This window comes from Gallinula chloropus (genome assembly GCF_964237585.1).
Source record: "Gallinula chloropus genome assembly, chromosome: 20".
In the NCBI taxonomy this organism is placed as follows: Eukaryota; Metazoa; Chordata; class Aves; order Gruiformes; family Rallidae; genus Gallinula; species Gallinula chloropus.
The window spans coordinates 10,148,234-10,164,457 of record NC_140105.1 but is presented as its reverse complement, the minus strand read 5'-3'; the positions used below and the strand labels follow the sequence as shown (position 1 = coordinate 10,164,457).

General features: G+C 60.9%; 2 protein-coding genes across 2 annotated transcripts; both read left to right on the top strand.

Annotated features, from left to right (window-relative positions):
* Positions 1 to 69: 69 nt before the first annotated feature.
* Positions 70 to 4,586, top strand: ALYREF (Aly/REF export factor). The gene is made up of 6 exons (XM_084273615.1): positions 70 to 309; positions 629 to 760; positions 3,073 to 3,220; positions 3,312 to 3,375; positions 3,533 to 3,713; positions 4,354 to 4,586. The coding sequence occupies exons 1-6, from the start codon at positions 85 to 87 to the stop codon at positions 4,366 to 4,368; spliced, it is 765 nt and encodes a 254-aa protein (XP_084129741.1). The 5' UTR covers positions 70 to 84; the 3' UTR covers positions 4,369 to 4,586.
* Positions 4,587 to 6,155: 1,569 nt separating this feature from the next.
* ARHGDIA (Rho GDP dissociation inhibitor alpha) lies at positions 6,156 to 15,777 on the top strand. The gene is made up of 6 exons (XM_084273541.1): positions 6,156 to 6,220; positions 12,229 to 12,438; positions 12,785 to 12,868; positions 13,341 to 13,417; positions 13,595 to 13,658; positions 14,090 to 15,777. Exons 2-6 carry the CDS (start codon positions 12,249 to 12,251, stop codon positions 14,287 to 14,289), a joined length of 615 nt encoding a protein of 204 aa, XP_084129667.1. The 5' UTR covers positions 6,156 to 6,220; positions 12,229 to 12,248; the 3' UTR covers positions 14,290 to 15,777.
* Positions 15,778 to 16,224: the final 447 nt, after the last annotated feature.

Sequence of the window (16,224 nt, the reverse complement as noted above, 5' to 3'; positions counted from 1 at the left end):
CCCCCCTCCCCGGCTCCGCCTCTTCCGCTACCGGCGGCGGCGCGGCGCGGCCGGAAGCGCGGGCCCCGGAGCGGAGCCGCCATCATGGCCGACAAGATGGACATGTCCCTGGACGATATCATCAAGCTCAACCGGAGCCAGCGGGGAGCCGGGCGAGGAGGCGGCCGGGGCCGGGGCGGCGCCACCCGCGGGGGAGGGCCGGGCCGGGGCGGCGTGGGAGTCGGGAGAGCGGGAGGCGGCGGCCCCGTGCGGAACAGGCCGGTGATGGCCCGGGGCGGCGGCAGGAACCGGCCCGCGCCCTACAGCCGGGTATGGAGCGCGGCGGGGCGGGCGGGGGGAGCAGCGGTTGCTTGCGGGGCTTGGCGAAGCTGTGGGGAACCGGCTCCCGGCCCGGGCGTTCCGCGGGTGGGGGGGGAGGGACGGCGGGATGGGGCGGGGGGCGGCGGGAAGGGGCGGGAGGCGGCGGCGGCGGCGGGAGGACGCGGGGCGGGCGCGCGGGCGGCTCTTTGTCCGCTCCCGGCGCCCTTTGTCCGCCCCCCGGCGGGGCGGGAAGCGCGGGCGGCGGCCCCGGCCCGTGACTGGCCGGTTCCCCGGCGCCGGTTCAGTGAGGTCCCCGGTGTCGTTGTAGCCGAAGCAGCTCCCGGAGAAGTGGCAGCACGACCTGTTCGACAGCGGTTTCGGGGCGGGGGCCGGTGTGGAGACCGGCGGGAAGCTCCTCGTCTCGAACCTGGACTTCGGCGTCTCGGATGCGGACATCCAGGTAGGGGGCTTGGGAGCGGCCCCCCGGGGTGTGCGGGGGCTGTTCACGGGGGGTTTCATTCATAGTGTCGGCGTTGGGTGCCCTGGGCACCCGTGGGAGCCCTGCAGGTCCCTGTGTCTTCCACTACCGTGCTGGGAGGTTCCTGAGAGGATGAGCTCTGTGCCAGTGCTGCGAGCGCCAACGCTGCAGCGGTTCTGGTGACCCTGAGGGGGGAAAAGCTGCTGCCTTCCGCAGAGCTGATGGTGGTGTGAGTGACTCCACCATGGTATGTGTGGGGAGATGCTGCTCTATGCCTGAGCCCAACTGGGAGTGGAGAATTTAGCACAAGCTCTCCAGGTCCACAGAGATGCAGGAGCTCTGTAACTGTATCGTCCGTCTGCGTGCTGGCTCCGTGGGATGGGTTTGTACAGCTTTGTTAAAGTCTCATTCCGTGGAGCAGTGAGGTATTCCTGAGGGCTCATCCGTTGATGTGATGAGGGAGGGAGGGAGAACACACCCCCCCCTCACTACACTCCTGTCCCTGCACTACCTGGTGTGGCTCTTCTGGCCGGGTCACCTGTCGCATTCCTTGTTGCAGCCCTTCCGCGGGTGAGACCCTGATGGGCCCTTTCGGTCGGGTGTACGGTGTGGTCTGCTTCTGGCTGTGTGTGGGGCCTGGTGCTCCTGCCCTGCTCCTGAGCAGGTGGTGAGCTGTGCAGAAATAAACACTTGTGGATGAGACCATCCCCGCCGCAGGCTCAGCCACGCTGCACAGCACTTCCTTTGGAGCTGGCTCCTGGTCCTCGTTGGTCTCACCAGGGAGAAGCCGCTGAGCACTTGGTGCTTTCTTCATCAGCTGGTTCACGCTGTGCCTGGGGAGTTGGGAGTGAGCTCTTTCAGGTCACCCAGTTACTGCATAACGTGCCTAAACCCACCTCTTTTTCTCCTGTCTGCTTAGATCGGGGTTAAATAGGTTTGTTAGGGTCAGGCCCTGGCGTGTGAAAGGTGGTGAAAGGTGGCTCTGCAGAGTTGCCTCAGTTTAAGCCGCCTCTCTGCCTTGTCTGGCAGTTGGGATTCGCCTTTTCTGCTGAGGCTGAGGTGAGCTTCCACCTCTGGTTTACTTAGCAGCAAAGCTGACCCTATGGCTTTGCCTCTGTCTGTTCCTGCCACCCGGTAATTGAGTGCTGCCTCAGATGTGGTGATCTCTTTCTTTGTTTCTATGCTAATGGCTTTGCTGTTGAGGTACAGCCCAGCATCAGCTCCAGCCCTGTGTCAGGAGGAACCATGAACCTCCCTTGACCGTGCGTTGCTCTTGCAGGAGCTGTGCAGTGTGGCTCCCTGAGTGTTGGCTGCTGCTCAGGAGGGACCTGCATTCCCCACAGTGCCAAGGGAGTCTGGCTTGGGAGACGTGGCCGAGCACCATCCTCCATTCCAGGAAGCTCCTGTTGAGCTCTGTGTTAACGTTCACCTCTGGTGAATGAGTGAGCATGAGGAGGAGCTGGCCTGCAGCCCTGCCTGAAGCACAGCTTCCTTACCCAGTGGATGAGCACGTAGGGTGCCCCATCAGGAGCCTGTGCAGCAGCTCACAGGGACGGTTGTGTGGCCGTTGAGGACAGCTGGGCTTTGAGCAGATACTGGAGGGTGGCCCGTCCCTCTGGGTGCCTGGCTGCTCTGGTGCAGGCATTGAGCTTCCAAGGCAGTGGGTATAGCAGGAGCTCATGAAGCTGAGGTGTCCTTGGTGACTGATGAAGTACAGCTCCTGTGAAACAAAACTGGGGGCTCCATCGCTGCCTCATTGTTTCCATCCTTTGTGACAGTGTGTGACACGCTTTGGCAGCAGGGTCTTCCTCATCTCAGGTCTTGGGGTATGTTCTTAATGGGGCTGTTTTAAAATTGCACCTGGCCTGGTAAAGTTTTAAGTGGGGCAGAAGAAAAGCTTGGCATGCTCAAGCTGTGATGGTCTTGTGAATCCCTGCACCCATGCACTCCTACAGCTCCACCCTCCTCCCTGAGACAGTGCAGGGGCTGGGTTACTTTCAAATACTCGTCCCATTGACTCAGCCCCAGCAGAAACACCCACAGTTTCCCTGGGAAAAGAAACAGGTCGGCATCCCTTGAGTCTGCTTTGCTGACTGAACATCTGCACCATGCTAGTGGTGAATAAGAAGCCCTGGTGGGCTTGTGCTCCCCACTCTGTGATGCTTTTTCTGCCAGTCCTCAGAAGTGCCTTGAGGGGGTTGCCCGTGATGGCCGAGAGGGTTGCGCGCGGCTCTGGGCTGCGCGGTGTTCGCAGCACTGGTGGACCCGTGCGCTCTTCTCCCTCTCCCCCTCAGGAGCTCTTTGCCGAGTTCGGGACCCTGAAGAAGGCAGCCGTGCACTATGACAGGTCCGGCCGCAGCCTAGGGACAGCGGACGTGCATTTCGAAAGGAAGGCAGACGCTCTGAAAGCGATGAAGCAGTACAACGGGGTCCCCTTGGACGGTGAGTCTGCCTGGCCGTCCCCGGAGCGCGCGCTGTTGGCTGGAGCAGCCCGTGTCCCCGCGCCCCAGCTCACAGGCTGCTCTTCTTGCAGGTCGCCCCATGAACATTCAGCTGGTCACGTCACAGATCGACACACAGAGGAGACCAGCACAGAGGTGAGAGGCCATACCGGCCCCGGGAGATGCTGTAACCCGCTCAGCACGGTGCGGGAGCGCGCCTGGTCCCTCTCAGAGTAGAAAGCATGGACCAGCGTCCCGTTGGGCAAGCAGTGTGCCTCTCGGGGTTAATGGGAACGCTCTTTAAAAATTCCAGTGTAAACAGAGGTGGAATGACCAGAAACCGTGGTGGTTCAGGAGGATTCGGTGGTGGAGGTGGTAATAGGCGAGGAGCTCGTGGTGGGAACAGAGGGAGAGGCAGAGGAGCTGGAAGAACTTCCAAACAGCAGCTCTCCGCAGAAGAACTAGATGCACAGCTGGATGCTTATAATGCCAGGGTAAGTGCTGCAGGGGCACTGCCCAGGTTCCCTGTGGTGTCGCGTTCTGGGAAAGGATGGCAGCCTGGAGATGGCAGCCTGGAGCTGGCAGGAGAGAGCAAGTGCTTCCCAGGTCATTGGACTGAAGCTGTCTCTGTCTAAAGCCACACAGCTCAGCTCTGCTTCCCAGAGCACCTTGGGAGCTGCTGCCACGGATGCCCAAACCCTTTCCATCTCCGCAGCTCGCCGGGGCTGGTGTTGGGCGGGTTGTTCCATGGCTGGAGCTGCTCTGACCCACAGTAGCTGCATCCCAAACCCCACAGAGATAATGGGCTGGAGAGAGGGAAAGCAAAACCCAAACCCATGAGACAAAGCCAGGGCGGGGGCAGGGGGGTGCCGATGGTGGGTGTGAGTCCGTAACGCGCAGAGTCCCTCGGGATGGACTCCCTTGGCTGTCCCAACCCTCCTGGTGCAGGGCTGGGGCCAGGGCGTGGGAGCAGCACCGCAGGAACAGGACGGGGGTGGTGCGGGTGCTGCCGGAGCGTCGCCGCGGCCGCGGTGCCGGTGGCTCTGGCTCCCCGAGGTGCAGAACCACCTCCCGCCGTGGGTCTGCGGCTCCAGTAGCCGCACAGTGACACCTCCCCTCTCCCTTCTCTTCCAGATGGACACCAGCTAAGCGGCGGGACGGACCGCGCCGCGCCCCCCCCGATGCCGCGACGCCGCGCCGGCCGAGGATGGCGTTTGTTTTCCTTTGGTTCTGGGATAGGTTTTAAACTCCTGTAAAGGTTTTTTTTTAACGCTGACGAGCCCCGTTTTGTACCGAGTTTTGGGATACTCGCCCCGCGCCGGGTCCCGGTGGCTTTTCCACCGCAATAAACAGACGCGTGACGACACCGCCGCCTCGTGCGCCTCCGCCTGTGTGCGCCTCTCCTCCTCCCTCCCTCCCTCCCTCCCTCCCTCTCCCCCTCTCTCTCCCTCCCTCTCCCCCTCTCCCCTCTCTCTCCCCCTCTCTCTCCCCCCTCTCTCCCCCTCTCTCTCCCCCTCTCTCTCCCCTCTCTCTCCCCTCTCTCTCCCCTCTCTCTCCCCCTCTCTCTCCCCTCTCTCTCCCCCTCTCTCTCCCCTCTCTCTCCCCCTCTCTCTCCCCCTCTCTCTCCCCCTCTCTCTCCCCCTCTCTCTCCCCCTCTCTCTCCCCCTCTCTCTCCCCCTCTCTCTCCCCCTCTCTCTCCCCCTCTCTCTCCCCCTCTCTCTCCCCCTCTCTCTCCCCCTCTCTCTCCCCCTCTCTCTCCCCCCTCTCTCCCCCTCTCTCTCCCCCTCTCTCTCCCCTCTCTCTCCCCCTCTCTCTCCCCCTCTCTCTCCCCCCTCTCTCTCCCCCTCTCTCTCCCCCTCTCTCTCCCCCTCTCTCTCCCCCTCTCTCTCCCCCTCTCTCTCCCCCTCTCTCTCCCCCTCTCTCTCCCCCTCTCTCTCCCCCTCTCTCTCCCCCTCTCTCTCCCCCTCTCTCTCCCCCTCTCTCTCCCCCTCTCTCTCCCCCTCTCTCTCCCCCTCTCTCTCCCCCTCTCTCTCCCCCTCTCTCTCCCCCTCTCTCTCCCCCTCTCTCTCCCCCTCTCTCTCCCCCTCTCTCTCCCCCTCTCTCTCCCCCCCTCTCTCCCCCCCTCTCTCCCCCCCTCTCTCCCTCCCTCTCCCCCTCTCTCTCCCTCCCTCTCCCCCTCTCTCTCCCTCCCTCTCCCCCTCTCTCTCCCTCCCTCTCCCCCTCTCTCTCCCTCCCTGCCTGCCCCCTCTCTCCCTCCCTCCCTCCCTCTCCCCTCCCTCCCTCTCTCTCCCTCTTCCCTCCCTCCCTCCCTCTCCCTCTTCCCTCCCTCCCTCTCTCTCCCTCTTCCCTCCCTCCCTCTCTCTCCCTCTTCCCTCCCTCCCTCTCTCTCCCTCTTCCCTCCCTCCCTCCCTCTCCCTCTTCCCTCCCTCCCTCCCTCTTCCCTTCCTCCCTCCCTCCCTCTTCCCTTCCTCCCTCCCTCCCTCCCTCTCCCTCTTCCCTCCCTCCCTCCCTCCCTCCCTCCCTCTCCCTCTTCCCTCCCTCCCTCCCTCCCTCCCTCCCTCTCCCTCTTCCCTCCCTCCCTCCCTCCCTCCCTCTCCCTCTTCCCTCCCTCCCTCCCCCTCTCTCCCTCCCTCCCTCCCTCCCTCCCTCCCCCTCTCTCCCTCCCTCCCTCCCTCCCCCTCTCTCCCTCCCTCCCCCTCTCTCCCTCTTCCCTCCCCCTCTCTCCCTCTTCCCTCCCCCTCTCTCCCTCTTCCCTCCCCCTCTCTCCCTCTTCCCTCTCCCTCCCTCCCCCTCTCTCTCTCCCTCCCTCCCTCTCTCTCCCTCCCTCCCTCCCTCTCTCTTCCCCTTCCCCCCGGGCCAATGAACGCGCCCGGAAGTGAGGCTCGCGCAGCGGCTTAACGGGAAGTGACGGGCGTGTCCCGGAAGTGCGGGGGAGCGCGGGCGGCTGGGCGGATCCCGGCGGCGTTGTCACCGCGGCGCGGAGAGCGAGCGAGCAGGGCCGGTAGGGCGGGGCGGGGGCCTGCGGCGGGACGGGGAGGGGAGGCGGGGGGCGTGGGGGGTGGGGGGGGAGCGGGGCCGCGCTTCCGACCTCGCCCGAGCGGGGCCGCGCCGCTCCCCGCCGGCTCCGCGCCGCGGGAAGGGCCGGGGCGCGGCCGGGGCGCGGGAGCGGGGCCACGAGTGCCCTTGCGCGACCTTCGGGGGGTCGGTGGGGGTGGGAGCGGAGCCCGCGGGGCGAGAGGCTGGAGGCCGGGGCGGGACGCGGGCGGCCCCGAGCGGGTCGGGCACGGGGAGGCGGGGGTGGGGGGGGCGGTGGGAGCGAGCGCCGGGCCCGTTTGGCTTCCCGGGGCGGGGGGAGGTGCCGGCGCGCCCGTGCGCCTCGGGCAGGTTCTCCATAAATGGCTTCTGGGTGCGAAACGAGGAACCTGGAGGCGGCTCCCCCGGGGTCCCTTTCCGCCCGCGCTGGAGGAACCGAGGAGCCCGGTGACCGAGGAGCCCGGTGACCGAGGAGCCCGGTTCGTGCCCCTTCGTGTGCTGCAGCCCGGGCGCAGGGCAGAGCAGCGGGGGCAGCGTGTGTGGGGGCTGCAGCCCGGCCCCTGCCCGGGCTGTGGGTTCTCCTCCCTTGCAGCCCGCAGGAAGGGCGGCCAGGCTTTCCCTGGCTCCGCAGGGGCTTCGCTGCAACTCTGAAAGCCACAACTTCCCTTTTGTTAACACAAGGAGAACTCCCGGTCGAGTTAAGCAGCCAGATGGTTGTCTGGAGGGTTTCGGGTCTGGTCCAGAAGCGCTTCATTGCTCTGGTTTTCCCAGCGTTCTTCCAGTGCGGGTATCCCTGTCCCACAACTGCTGAGCAGGGACAGTTTCCTTGTGCTGTCCCGCTGGGGAGGAGCGGTGATTCATACGGATGGGTCACGCTCCTGGGAGTGCCCATGGCTGCAGCACCAGGGTCGCCACATGACCCAGCCAGGCTGCAGCCCCTTTTACCCTCGTCACTTGTTTGCATCCTGGCTGTGGGGCTGCAAAGAGGGTTTTAGGCGTCTGCAGTCGTGAGCGTGTGCAGCTCTGCTCACAGCTTTGGTTTTGCTTTTGACAGTTAACGCCTTGTAGGTGAGCTGCAGTCCAGGCTTATGTCACGAGAGAGAGGAAAAAAAAGCAAAACCAAAAAAACCCCAAACAAAAACCCCCTACATCTGCAAACAGCCAAGTCCCCAAAAGGCAGCACGGGCTGTTTCCAGAGTCCTTCATCTGAAGGCGAGATGAGAGTTCTCTGAGACGCCCTTACAAAGCAACTGGTGCAGCAGCATTACCAGGAATCTCTTGCCTCCAAATTCCTGTGAGGAATCAGGGGACAATGCTCTGCCTTGGGAAGTGTCTGTGAGTCACCAGTCCCTCCTGTGCTGCTTGATATGCCTGCCCTCCCCTGCCGCTGTGCCGGGAGCCCTCCGAGCCGTGGTTACCTCTGGTCCAGCCTCCTGAGGGGCCGTTGTACACGTGCAGCAGCGCAGCCTCGGGACGCTCTACGTGAGCTCCTCATGGCGTAGCAGCTTCTGTAGCTGCAGCCTGAAGCAGGTTAGGAAGCAGCCTGATCCAGCTGGAAAAGAAGCCTGCAGAAACGGCTGTTAACTGGATGGAATTCCAGTCGAGTTTGCCGTGTGGCTGCACAAGCTTTCCCTTGCGCCACGGGCAGAAGGAGGAAGGGTGGGGACTGCTGGAATTGGCACTTGCTGTGTCCCCGGCTGAGCCGTGGCCTTAAGGACGTTGGAAGCCAATTAGCTCATCTGAAGAGATTCTGCCTAACTCTGGTGCTCTGGGATCTTGATCCCGGGCTGTGGAGAAGTCGCTGTTTATCACTGTCGGCCTGAAAACAAACGGGGTTGTGTTCCCAGCAGCGTGTGTGTCGGGCAGAAGGTGGGGCTCTCGCATTCGCTGCTGCTGGCTCCTCTGTCCGGCGGGAAAAATGCTGAGAGAGTCCAGGAGAAACTGCTGACTTGAGGAAGCGTGGAAGGCAACCGGCTGTAAATTCCCAGGCGGGAAGGGATTCAGCCTCCTGCTGTCTCCTGCGGGCTCCTGGGGTCTGCAGGGATCTGAGAGGAGCTCAGAGCTGTTCCTGTAGCCAAGTAGCCCCCCTCCTGCGATTTGCTTCCAGGCTGGGCACAGCACTCCCCTTCTGTCCCAGCCATGGCAGAGCTCACAGCGGGTCTGTGCCCCCTCGCAGAGCAGCAGTGCTCCCCGGAGCCGCTGAGGCACCGGCTCTGGCATTCTCCGGCTCGGCGGCGCCGTGCGAGCTGGAGAGCTGCCGTGCAGAGGTGCTGAGCAGGGCACCCGAGAGCCTCCCTCCTGTAGAGAGCTGAGGAGGAATGTCCTTCCAGTGCCTGAGGTTTGAGGTCCTGTAAGCCGACCTGCGCCCGGCTGCAGGTCAGCAGGGTGGTGGGAAGGTTTGGGAGCTGAACCCTTTGAAGGACTGTGCTGCCCACCCGCTCTCCTTTGTGGTTGCTGGGGGTCTCAGCACCAGCTCAGGTGGGATTCCCTGAGCGCAGTTCTCTGCTGGCAGCTTGCATGCGATGGAGTCCCTTGGCTTCGCTTTGCCCGGCAGGAAGGCGGCTGGTCTTCCACAGCCCTGGAGCAGCCTGGCTAATCCCGAGCTGAAGGGCGAGGTTGAGGCCCTCAGAAAAGTTTGGATGCGATTAGGAGCCTCCTCCCTCCCTCCCTGTCTGTCTGTCTGTCTGCAGAAGCAGCCAAAGCACTGGGGCCCACGGCGATGAGACCCTGCGCCCCGTGTCGCAGGTGCCTCCTGATGCTCAGGGACAGGGTGCAGGTGCCCACTCTCCTGGGGAGCACTGAGCGGTGCCTGGGACACAGCCGGATCAGAGATGTTGTTCCACTGACTGCTGCTCTGGGGAGGGCCTGTTGGAAGAGCTGCAGTGGAATTTATTTCTCCAGGGCTGAGACCTGGCCTGAGCTGCTGGCTGGAACGGGGCTGCGTGCTGGTGTGAAGAGCTGTGCTCTGTCTCTGGGGGCTTCCCTGCTTCAGAGACCCTGTGGGGACCATGCGGGGGGTGTGTGTGACTGTTTCTTTACCTCTGGATCACAAGATTCAAGATAGAGATGTAGGGACACGACCGAGGGGCTGGGGATGTGGGGCTTTGTTTGGGGCTGGCTTGTGTTTGGTTTGGGGGGGGGGGGGCAGTTCTATGCCTTCTGTGCCTCTTGCTAAATAGCTGTTTGCAAGAGGGGCTGCCCTAACAGAGCTGCTGATGTGTGGGAGGAACTGCTGCCCCCTGGTCTGTTACATCGGGAGGTTGGTTATCAGCGGGCGGTAGCTCCAACCAGAGCATTTCTTAACTGGGATAGGATATCTGATCCGGGAGATCAGCTGCTGGGAATCTGTTTAACGCTGCAGCTCTTCCTGTGCAGAGCACAGCGATCATCCAGGCCCCAGGCTGTGGCTGGAGCTGCTCTGCTCACCTCACAGCCGAGCACAGCGCTGGCTGTGGGAGCTCTGTGTGATGGAGGAGAGGCTGGCTGACTCCTGTGGCCTGGTGCTTGCTGGTTCTGATCCAGATGTTTGGAAGAAGCTTTGTCTCAGCTTTGGCCTGGAGATTGGAAGGGGATTTGCATCTGTGGACACTGGTACCACAGAAAGAGACCCAGCACTGTTGCAGATGTGGGTGTGGATGCTGGTGGACTGTCTGTTTGTTATATTAATGCTGTCAAAGAGGGCTCGATTGCAGAGCTTGGGAGTCAACATGGGTTCGTGACTTGGGACTTGAGTTGGTTAAAGCTCTCCCTGAAAGCCACAAGTGTCTTGGGAGGAAGGTCAAGGAGCTCTTCAGCCTACAGAGAGGGAAGGACCTGTAGTGCTTGGGAGGTGAAATCCAGCCTGGAGGCGAGACAAAGGACTCGCTAAGGGGATGGAGAAGGAGAGCGGGTGCTTGAGTGAGTGCTCAGCACTTCTAGGAGTCCTCAAGGCTGGGGGCTTTTTGGGACAGGAGCACAAAGGAAGCGCCTGGGTTTGGTATGGAGATACCAAGGCGAAATCTAATTGGTTGTTCATGTATGATGTGAGGTTAAATGGCCTTTGGAACACAAATATCCCCACTGCTCGGTGACAGCAGGATGGGGAACACCAGGCAGAAGGGCCAGCTGTTTGTTGCAAAGCACAGGAGCCAGTACTGGAGGGCATATGGAGTTATGGGTATGGAGGAGGTACAGTGGGAGAAGCTCCCCTACGCAGAGGTGCCCATGCCATGCAGGTCACAATCACAGAAACAAAGGGGTTAGAAGGGACCTCAAGAGATCATCAGGTCCACAGCCCTTGTCATAACCCCCAAGTGTTGCATCTTCCCCCACGTTTGGCTGGGGCTAAATCTCAGTCAGGGCAGCCAGCTGCACCCATTGAGAATGTCCTGCCCTGGGACTCCTGAGCTGTGCAGCCTCCCTGGGGGAGTGCTGCCAGTCCAGGCAAGTCAGCAAGTCTCTCCTTAGGCTTGAGAGGGGGCAAGGGATGGGTCCCAAACGGGGATGCCCGCTGCCTGGCCGGCGGTTCTCCCCCCTTGCCTCCTCTCTCTTCTCTGCCTGTTTGCTGGTAGGTCTGCTGCAGTCTTCTCTTCTGGCAGAGATGCATGAAAATTCCCTTTCTGTGTCTGATCTGCCTCCTTTGCCCTGTTCGCCAACAAAACATTCATAAAGGCTGTGGATAAAAATCTCAGAGGAGCCCAGGTGACAGCTCCACTGCTCTGCATCGCAGCCATCACCAGGCTCAGACTGGATGTGGAGTCAGACTGGCTCTGGCATCTGCAGAACTTGCCTTGCGTCGCTGTAAAACGTGCTCCATAAACGGTGTGTGACCAATGCCAGTGCTGAGGCCTCTTCTCTTTCCCCTTCTGGGTGGCACACGGGGTAGGAAGGGGATAATCGAACCCTGTGTTAGCTGGAAGACAGAAAGAATGGGTGTTTGCTTAGTGTGACCCATGTGAGAAGCTTTAGGTGCAGGCAGGTCAGAATTCCAGTGTGTGTGTGTGTGTGGTGTTTGTAGCAAACGCTGTAGCTCCTGGTTTATTTGGAAACCAGATGCCAGAGCAGTGAATGCTGTTCTGTAGTGAGCTGTGCTGCTCAGCAGGAATGTCAATGCAGGGATGCCAGGTAATGCCACATACACCTGGATCCATTGGGTCAGTTGTGAAAGATGTTGCCTGCACGAAAAGCCCTCCAAAAGCTGCCACTGAAAGAGTGTTACTGAGTCTGTCAAGAGTCCAAGTTGTTACTTGTGGTAGGCTGACCCTTGCACGCCCTGCAGAGCATCAGGCATTACCAAGGCAGTCAGCTTTTACCGAGGTCTTTAGCAGGGTGTTGGCATCACCCTTCACCAGCCCTCAGTGCACCTCTGGGTGTTTCCCTGCCAGGAGTCCCAGACAGGCGAGCCAGACCGCGCACGTGCCGTTAACCCATTCCCTGTGTCACTGGCTGTGTGTGACACGGGCCTTTGGCAGGGGCTGGGTGTGGAATCAGGCAGCTGGGTGCTCGGGTCTTCCAGAGGCACCTGGCACAGGGCACAGGGATCCGATCGAGTTGCAAACCCTGAGCTCCGGAGCGCGGCAGAGGCTCCCGGCACCCCTGCCAGCAGCAGGGCCTGTTCTCAGCTGGAATCGTGTCTTGTGCAGAGCAGAACTGAGCTGGGTTTACTCTGGGCTCACGCTTGTGATGGGCAAAAGCCTCACCTGCTTGTTCTAATGGAGGAAAGCACTTTGGTTTGGGGTTTTGCCCCTTCCAGCTTACAACTAAAGTGCTGAGGTTGAACTTTCCCTGCCCTCTTGCGTGGGCCTCCATGGGCTGACGAGCTGGAGGAGCTGGCAGGGGCTGTGGGTGCTCAGCAGGGTTGTGTTCCTGAAGGCCTCGGGGACAGCCCATGGATGGCCCAAGTGAGAGGAGAGCCTGAGGACTCGCAGCAGAGCAGTTCTGGGGGAGCCTGGCTGGTGGAGCAGGCAGCTGCAGTTACACTTCTCCTCCCCGCTTCAGTGTAACTCGTCTGTGTGAGGATGGCAGAGCAGGAGCCGACAGCGGAGCAGCTGGCCCAGATTGCAGCTGAGAATGAGGAGGATGAACACTCCGTCAACTACAAGCCACCTGCCCAGAAGAGCATCCAGGAGATCCAGGAGCTGGACAAGGACGATGAGAGCCTGCGCAAGTACAAGGAGGCGCTGCTTGGTGCTGTCACTGTGACTGCAGGTGAGCCCTAGGACGTGGCTGTGCCACACTGCAGCCAGAGCTCCATCTGTCAGCTCTGCCTTGTCCCTGCCTGCTGCCTGGGAGCTGTTCCCCTCAAAGCGCTTTGTGCTTGGGCTGGAGCACCCAGAGCATCTGCAACTCCCCCTGCGCCAACCTCTGGCCCTTGGAGTAAGGCTTGGTGAACTGGGGGGGCTCTCTGCGGTTAGAGGGGTCAGGCCTAACGTGGTGGGGAGCCCAGCCCTGCACAGAAGCAGGTGTCATTCTCACTGTTACGCTTTGGAGAAGAGGATTTGTGTTGGTGGGTGTCAGGGATGAGCATTGAACAACCCTCTCTCTTCTCTTGTAGATCCCAACGCTCCGAACGTGGTGGTGACCAAACTGACCTTGGTCTGCACTACTGCTCCTGGCCCTCTGGAGCTGGACCTGACAGGTGAGCAAGGGAGGAACGCCAGCCCTTCTGCCAGCTCCCTGCTGGCTTGGTGTGGGGTCTGGAAGCAGTGCTGGCAGTGGCAAAGCCCTCAGGAACACCCCTGTGCCACAGGCAGAGAGTCAGGTGCCTGCTGGTTCCCTGCTCCGAGCCCTGTGTTTGTGGAGGTGTGAGCTGCCGGGTGGGGGAGCCAGCTGCCCTCTAGCCTGCACAGTGACCTAATGCAGCTTGGAGATGGTGAGGGCCTCAGAGCAGCCATCTGCAGAGCAACCTTCTGGAATTAATCTGTGCTGCGTGGTGGGGCGTTGCGTGCCCACTTTGGGGTCCTGTCCTGCAACAGGATGGACTGTGTGCTGTCCAGGCAGCGAGGGTCAGCCCCTGTAGTGGCAGGTCCTTTCCTGAGCACCTCTGGCAACTGGAATTGACCCCAGAGCACAATACAAAGGGACTCTGAGCAACTCTCTCTTCTTTGTAGGTGACCTGGAGAGCTACAAGAAGCAAGCGTTTGTGCTGAAGGAGGGTGTGGAGTACCGGATAAAAATCTCCTTTCGGGTGAGAATTGAGATGTGAAAGGGGAGAATGAGAGGAACAGCAGCCTGCTGCACCCCAGCACAGGGAGGGCCTGAGCCCTGAGAAGTGGCAGGACGGAGGGAATTGTCTCCTCCCGTGGGTGAGGCGGGTGGTGTGTCTGGGAGGTGTGTCCTACAGTCCTTGCCCGTCTCTCTGCAGGTTAACAGGGAGATCGTGTCAGGGTTGAAATATATTCAGCACACGTTCCGGAAAGGAGTGAAAAGTAAGTGTGTGGGGGGGTGTGGGGGTGTCACTGGGGTGCTGCTTCTCCTGAGGGCTTCCTGCAGCAGGGCCCACCTGCTGCTGCGCCAGCAGCTCCCAACAGCAGGAGACTCTTAGGTTGTGTCTCTTGCCTGTGAGCCTGTGGGGACATGTGAAGGCTTCTGGGTCTGCTGCAGGGGGACAGCCTGTGATCCTGGCTGCACCTGCAGCCTTGGAGCACAGCAGTGAACGGGTCTCTGTGGAGCAGGGGGGTGGCTCCTTGTAGGAGCAGCTGGAGAGAGCAGGGGTGTGGGTGTGGGTGGCAGTCTGGTTCTCACAGCTCCTCTGGGATTGCCACAGCGGTAAAGGACCCTTCGCTTGCCTCAGCCTTGCCCCATATGCAGGGGAAGGGGCTGCTGTACAGCCCCCATACACCTCTCTCTCCCCTTCTAGTTGACAAGACCGAGTACATGGTTGGGAGCTACGGCCCCCGAGCAGAGGAGTACGAGTTTCTGACCCCCATGGAAGAAGCCCCAAAGGGCATGCTGGCCCGGGGCAGCTACAACATCAAATCCAAGTTCACAGATGATGATAAGACTGACCACCTGTCCTGGGAGTGGAACCTGACCATCAAGAAGGATTGGAAGGACTAGCCCTTCCCAAGGCCAAACCCCAGAGAGCGTGAATCAGACAGTGGCTACCGTAGAAATCCCCCCCTGTACCAAAGTGCTGACATTGGAACCCTCTTACCTTTCACCCCCTGTTATAATTTGACAGAGCTCAGTTTTGTAACGTGCCCCCTCCCGAGAGAATCACTGACCAAACCGTGCTGTCTGCATCTGATCTCCAGCTGCCCATCCCTGGGCCGTGCTGTCCCAGCGCAGGGGTGGGAGCGCTCGCTCCCTCTCCAGGCCCTTTGCTGCTTCTCACCTCCCTCTGTTTGGGTGGGTGCTGAAGGGGAGAGGCTCCCGTGTTCTGTGTCCTGTGCACAGCTCAGGGTAGCTACTGCTTCCAAGTAGCTGAGGAACTTCGATGCCAGGCAGCTATTGAACCCCCTTTGTTGGCTAAAATCATGTACGGCCTGCCCCTTCCACCCAGTCAGTGTCCTGGGAATGCTGGCAGCTTCATTTGTGGATGTTCCCTGTAACCATGATGCCTTAATGTGTAACACGTATCCTCTAGGGAGGGGGCCCAGCCCTTGTTACACTTTTTAAATGCCACCCCCACCCCCTCCACCCCCCTTCTTGCCCCCCCTGGCTCGTTGGCATGGCACTCATCTTGGTCACGCCCCCTCATGGGTTATTAGGAAAGATTCACAACTTCCCGCTTCGCTGCTGGTCCGTTCTTCACCCCAGGTGGGACATCTCCCAGAGGGGAGGGTGGTGTGACACCCTGGGTGACACCTGGCCACCCCTCCCTGTGTCCCAAGCGAGCGCTGGCTGGCAGCAGCCCTGGCTCTGCCTGCCTAGAACTCCCAGCTCGGGCAGCCTCGGCACCCCGAGGCAGAGCAGGGAGGGTTGCAAGGCAGGGAATCACCAGTGTTGCCATCACCTCACACTTCTCCTTGCAGCCAGGGTAGCTGCCAAGCACTGAAACTCCAGGGCACCCGCCCTTCTGGCTGCTGTGGGCTGGGGAGGGCCCGGGCTGCTCTGCCGGGCCCCCATCAACAAAGAGCTTTGCAGCGGGCGAGGCCTGGGAAGCGGTTAATGCCTTATGTATCTGTTCTGCCTTTGAAATCTGTGCCTGGCCTGTCGGTATTTATTGCCTTGACACTCAACTCCCCCCCCGTGCCCGCACAGCAGACCCTGCAGGCCGCAGCCAAGGCCGCGCTGGCAGCGCTCGGGGCGAAGGAGCCCGCTGAGAGCCCGAGGGCTGGGCAGGCCCGTTCGTTCCAGCTCCTCAGCCCTCTTACTGGATCCTACCACGCTTGAGGTCGTGTTAGAACTGGGACCAAGTACCCGTGGCTTTCTTGTAGCTACATCTCTGCCTCTAACCCTCCCTTGCCCTGTCCCTAGAGAGATCTTTTGTTTTGGGTTCGGTTGATTTGGTGCGTATTGTCTGTCAGTCCCTGACCCGGGTTAACAGGTTTGGAATCATCATCGTCTGCTTCTCCTTTTATGACAGTTAAATAAAATCTTTGAACTGACCACCTGCCATCCCTCTGGGTCTTTGTTGGGGACTGTTCCACGGGGAATCTCTGCAAACATCGGACTCCCCAGGCTTGCTGGCTGGTAGAATGAGATCTGAGACTGTCTGTGACAGAGGAGAGGAGGCCATGAGCCCCCATTGTAGCGCTTGTCCTCAAGTTCTACCCCTTTGCTATTCACCCAGTGGTATGAGGGATGAGAAGGGTGTTGGGGAGTGAAAACGTTGGGTCTTGGGTTGTAAAAGGGATGGGGGCTCTGAGCTTTGGCCCCTCTCTGTGCTGTGCCAAACCCAGCTGCAACCAGAGAGTGAAATTCCTGCGTGCAGCCAGGAGGAGGAGGGAGAACGGAATCCAGGAGAGGCAATGGTGATAAGGGGCTGCGGATGTTTGCAGAGCATGTGGTATGTTTGTGTTAAGGATAAGGAAAGTGTAGCTGGGAAAA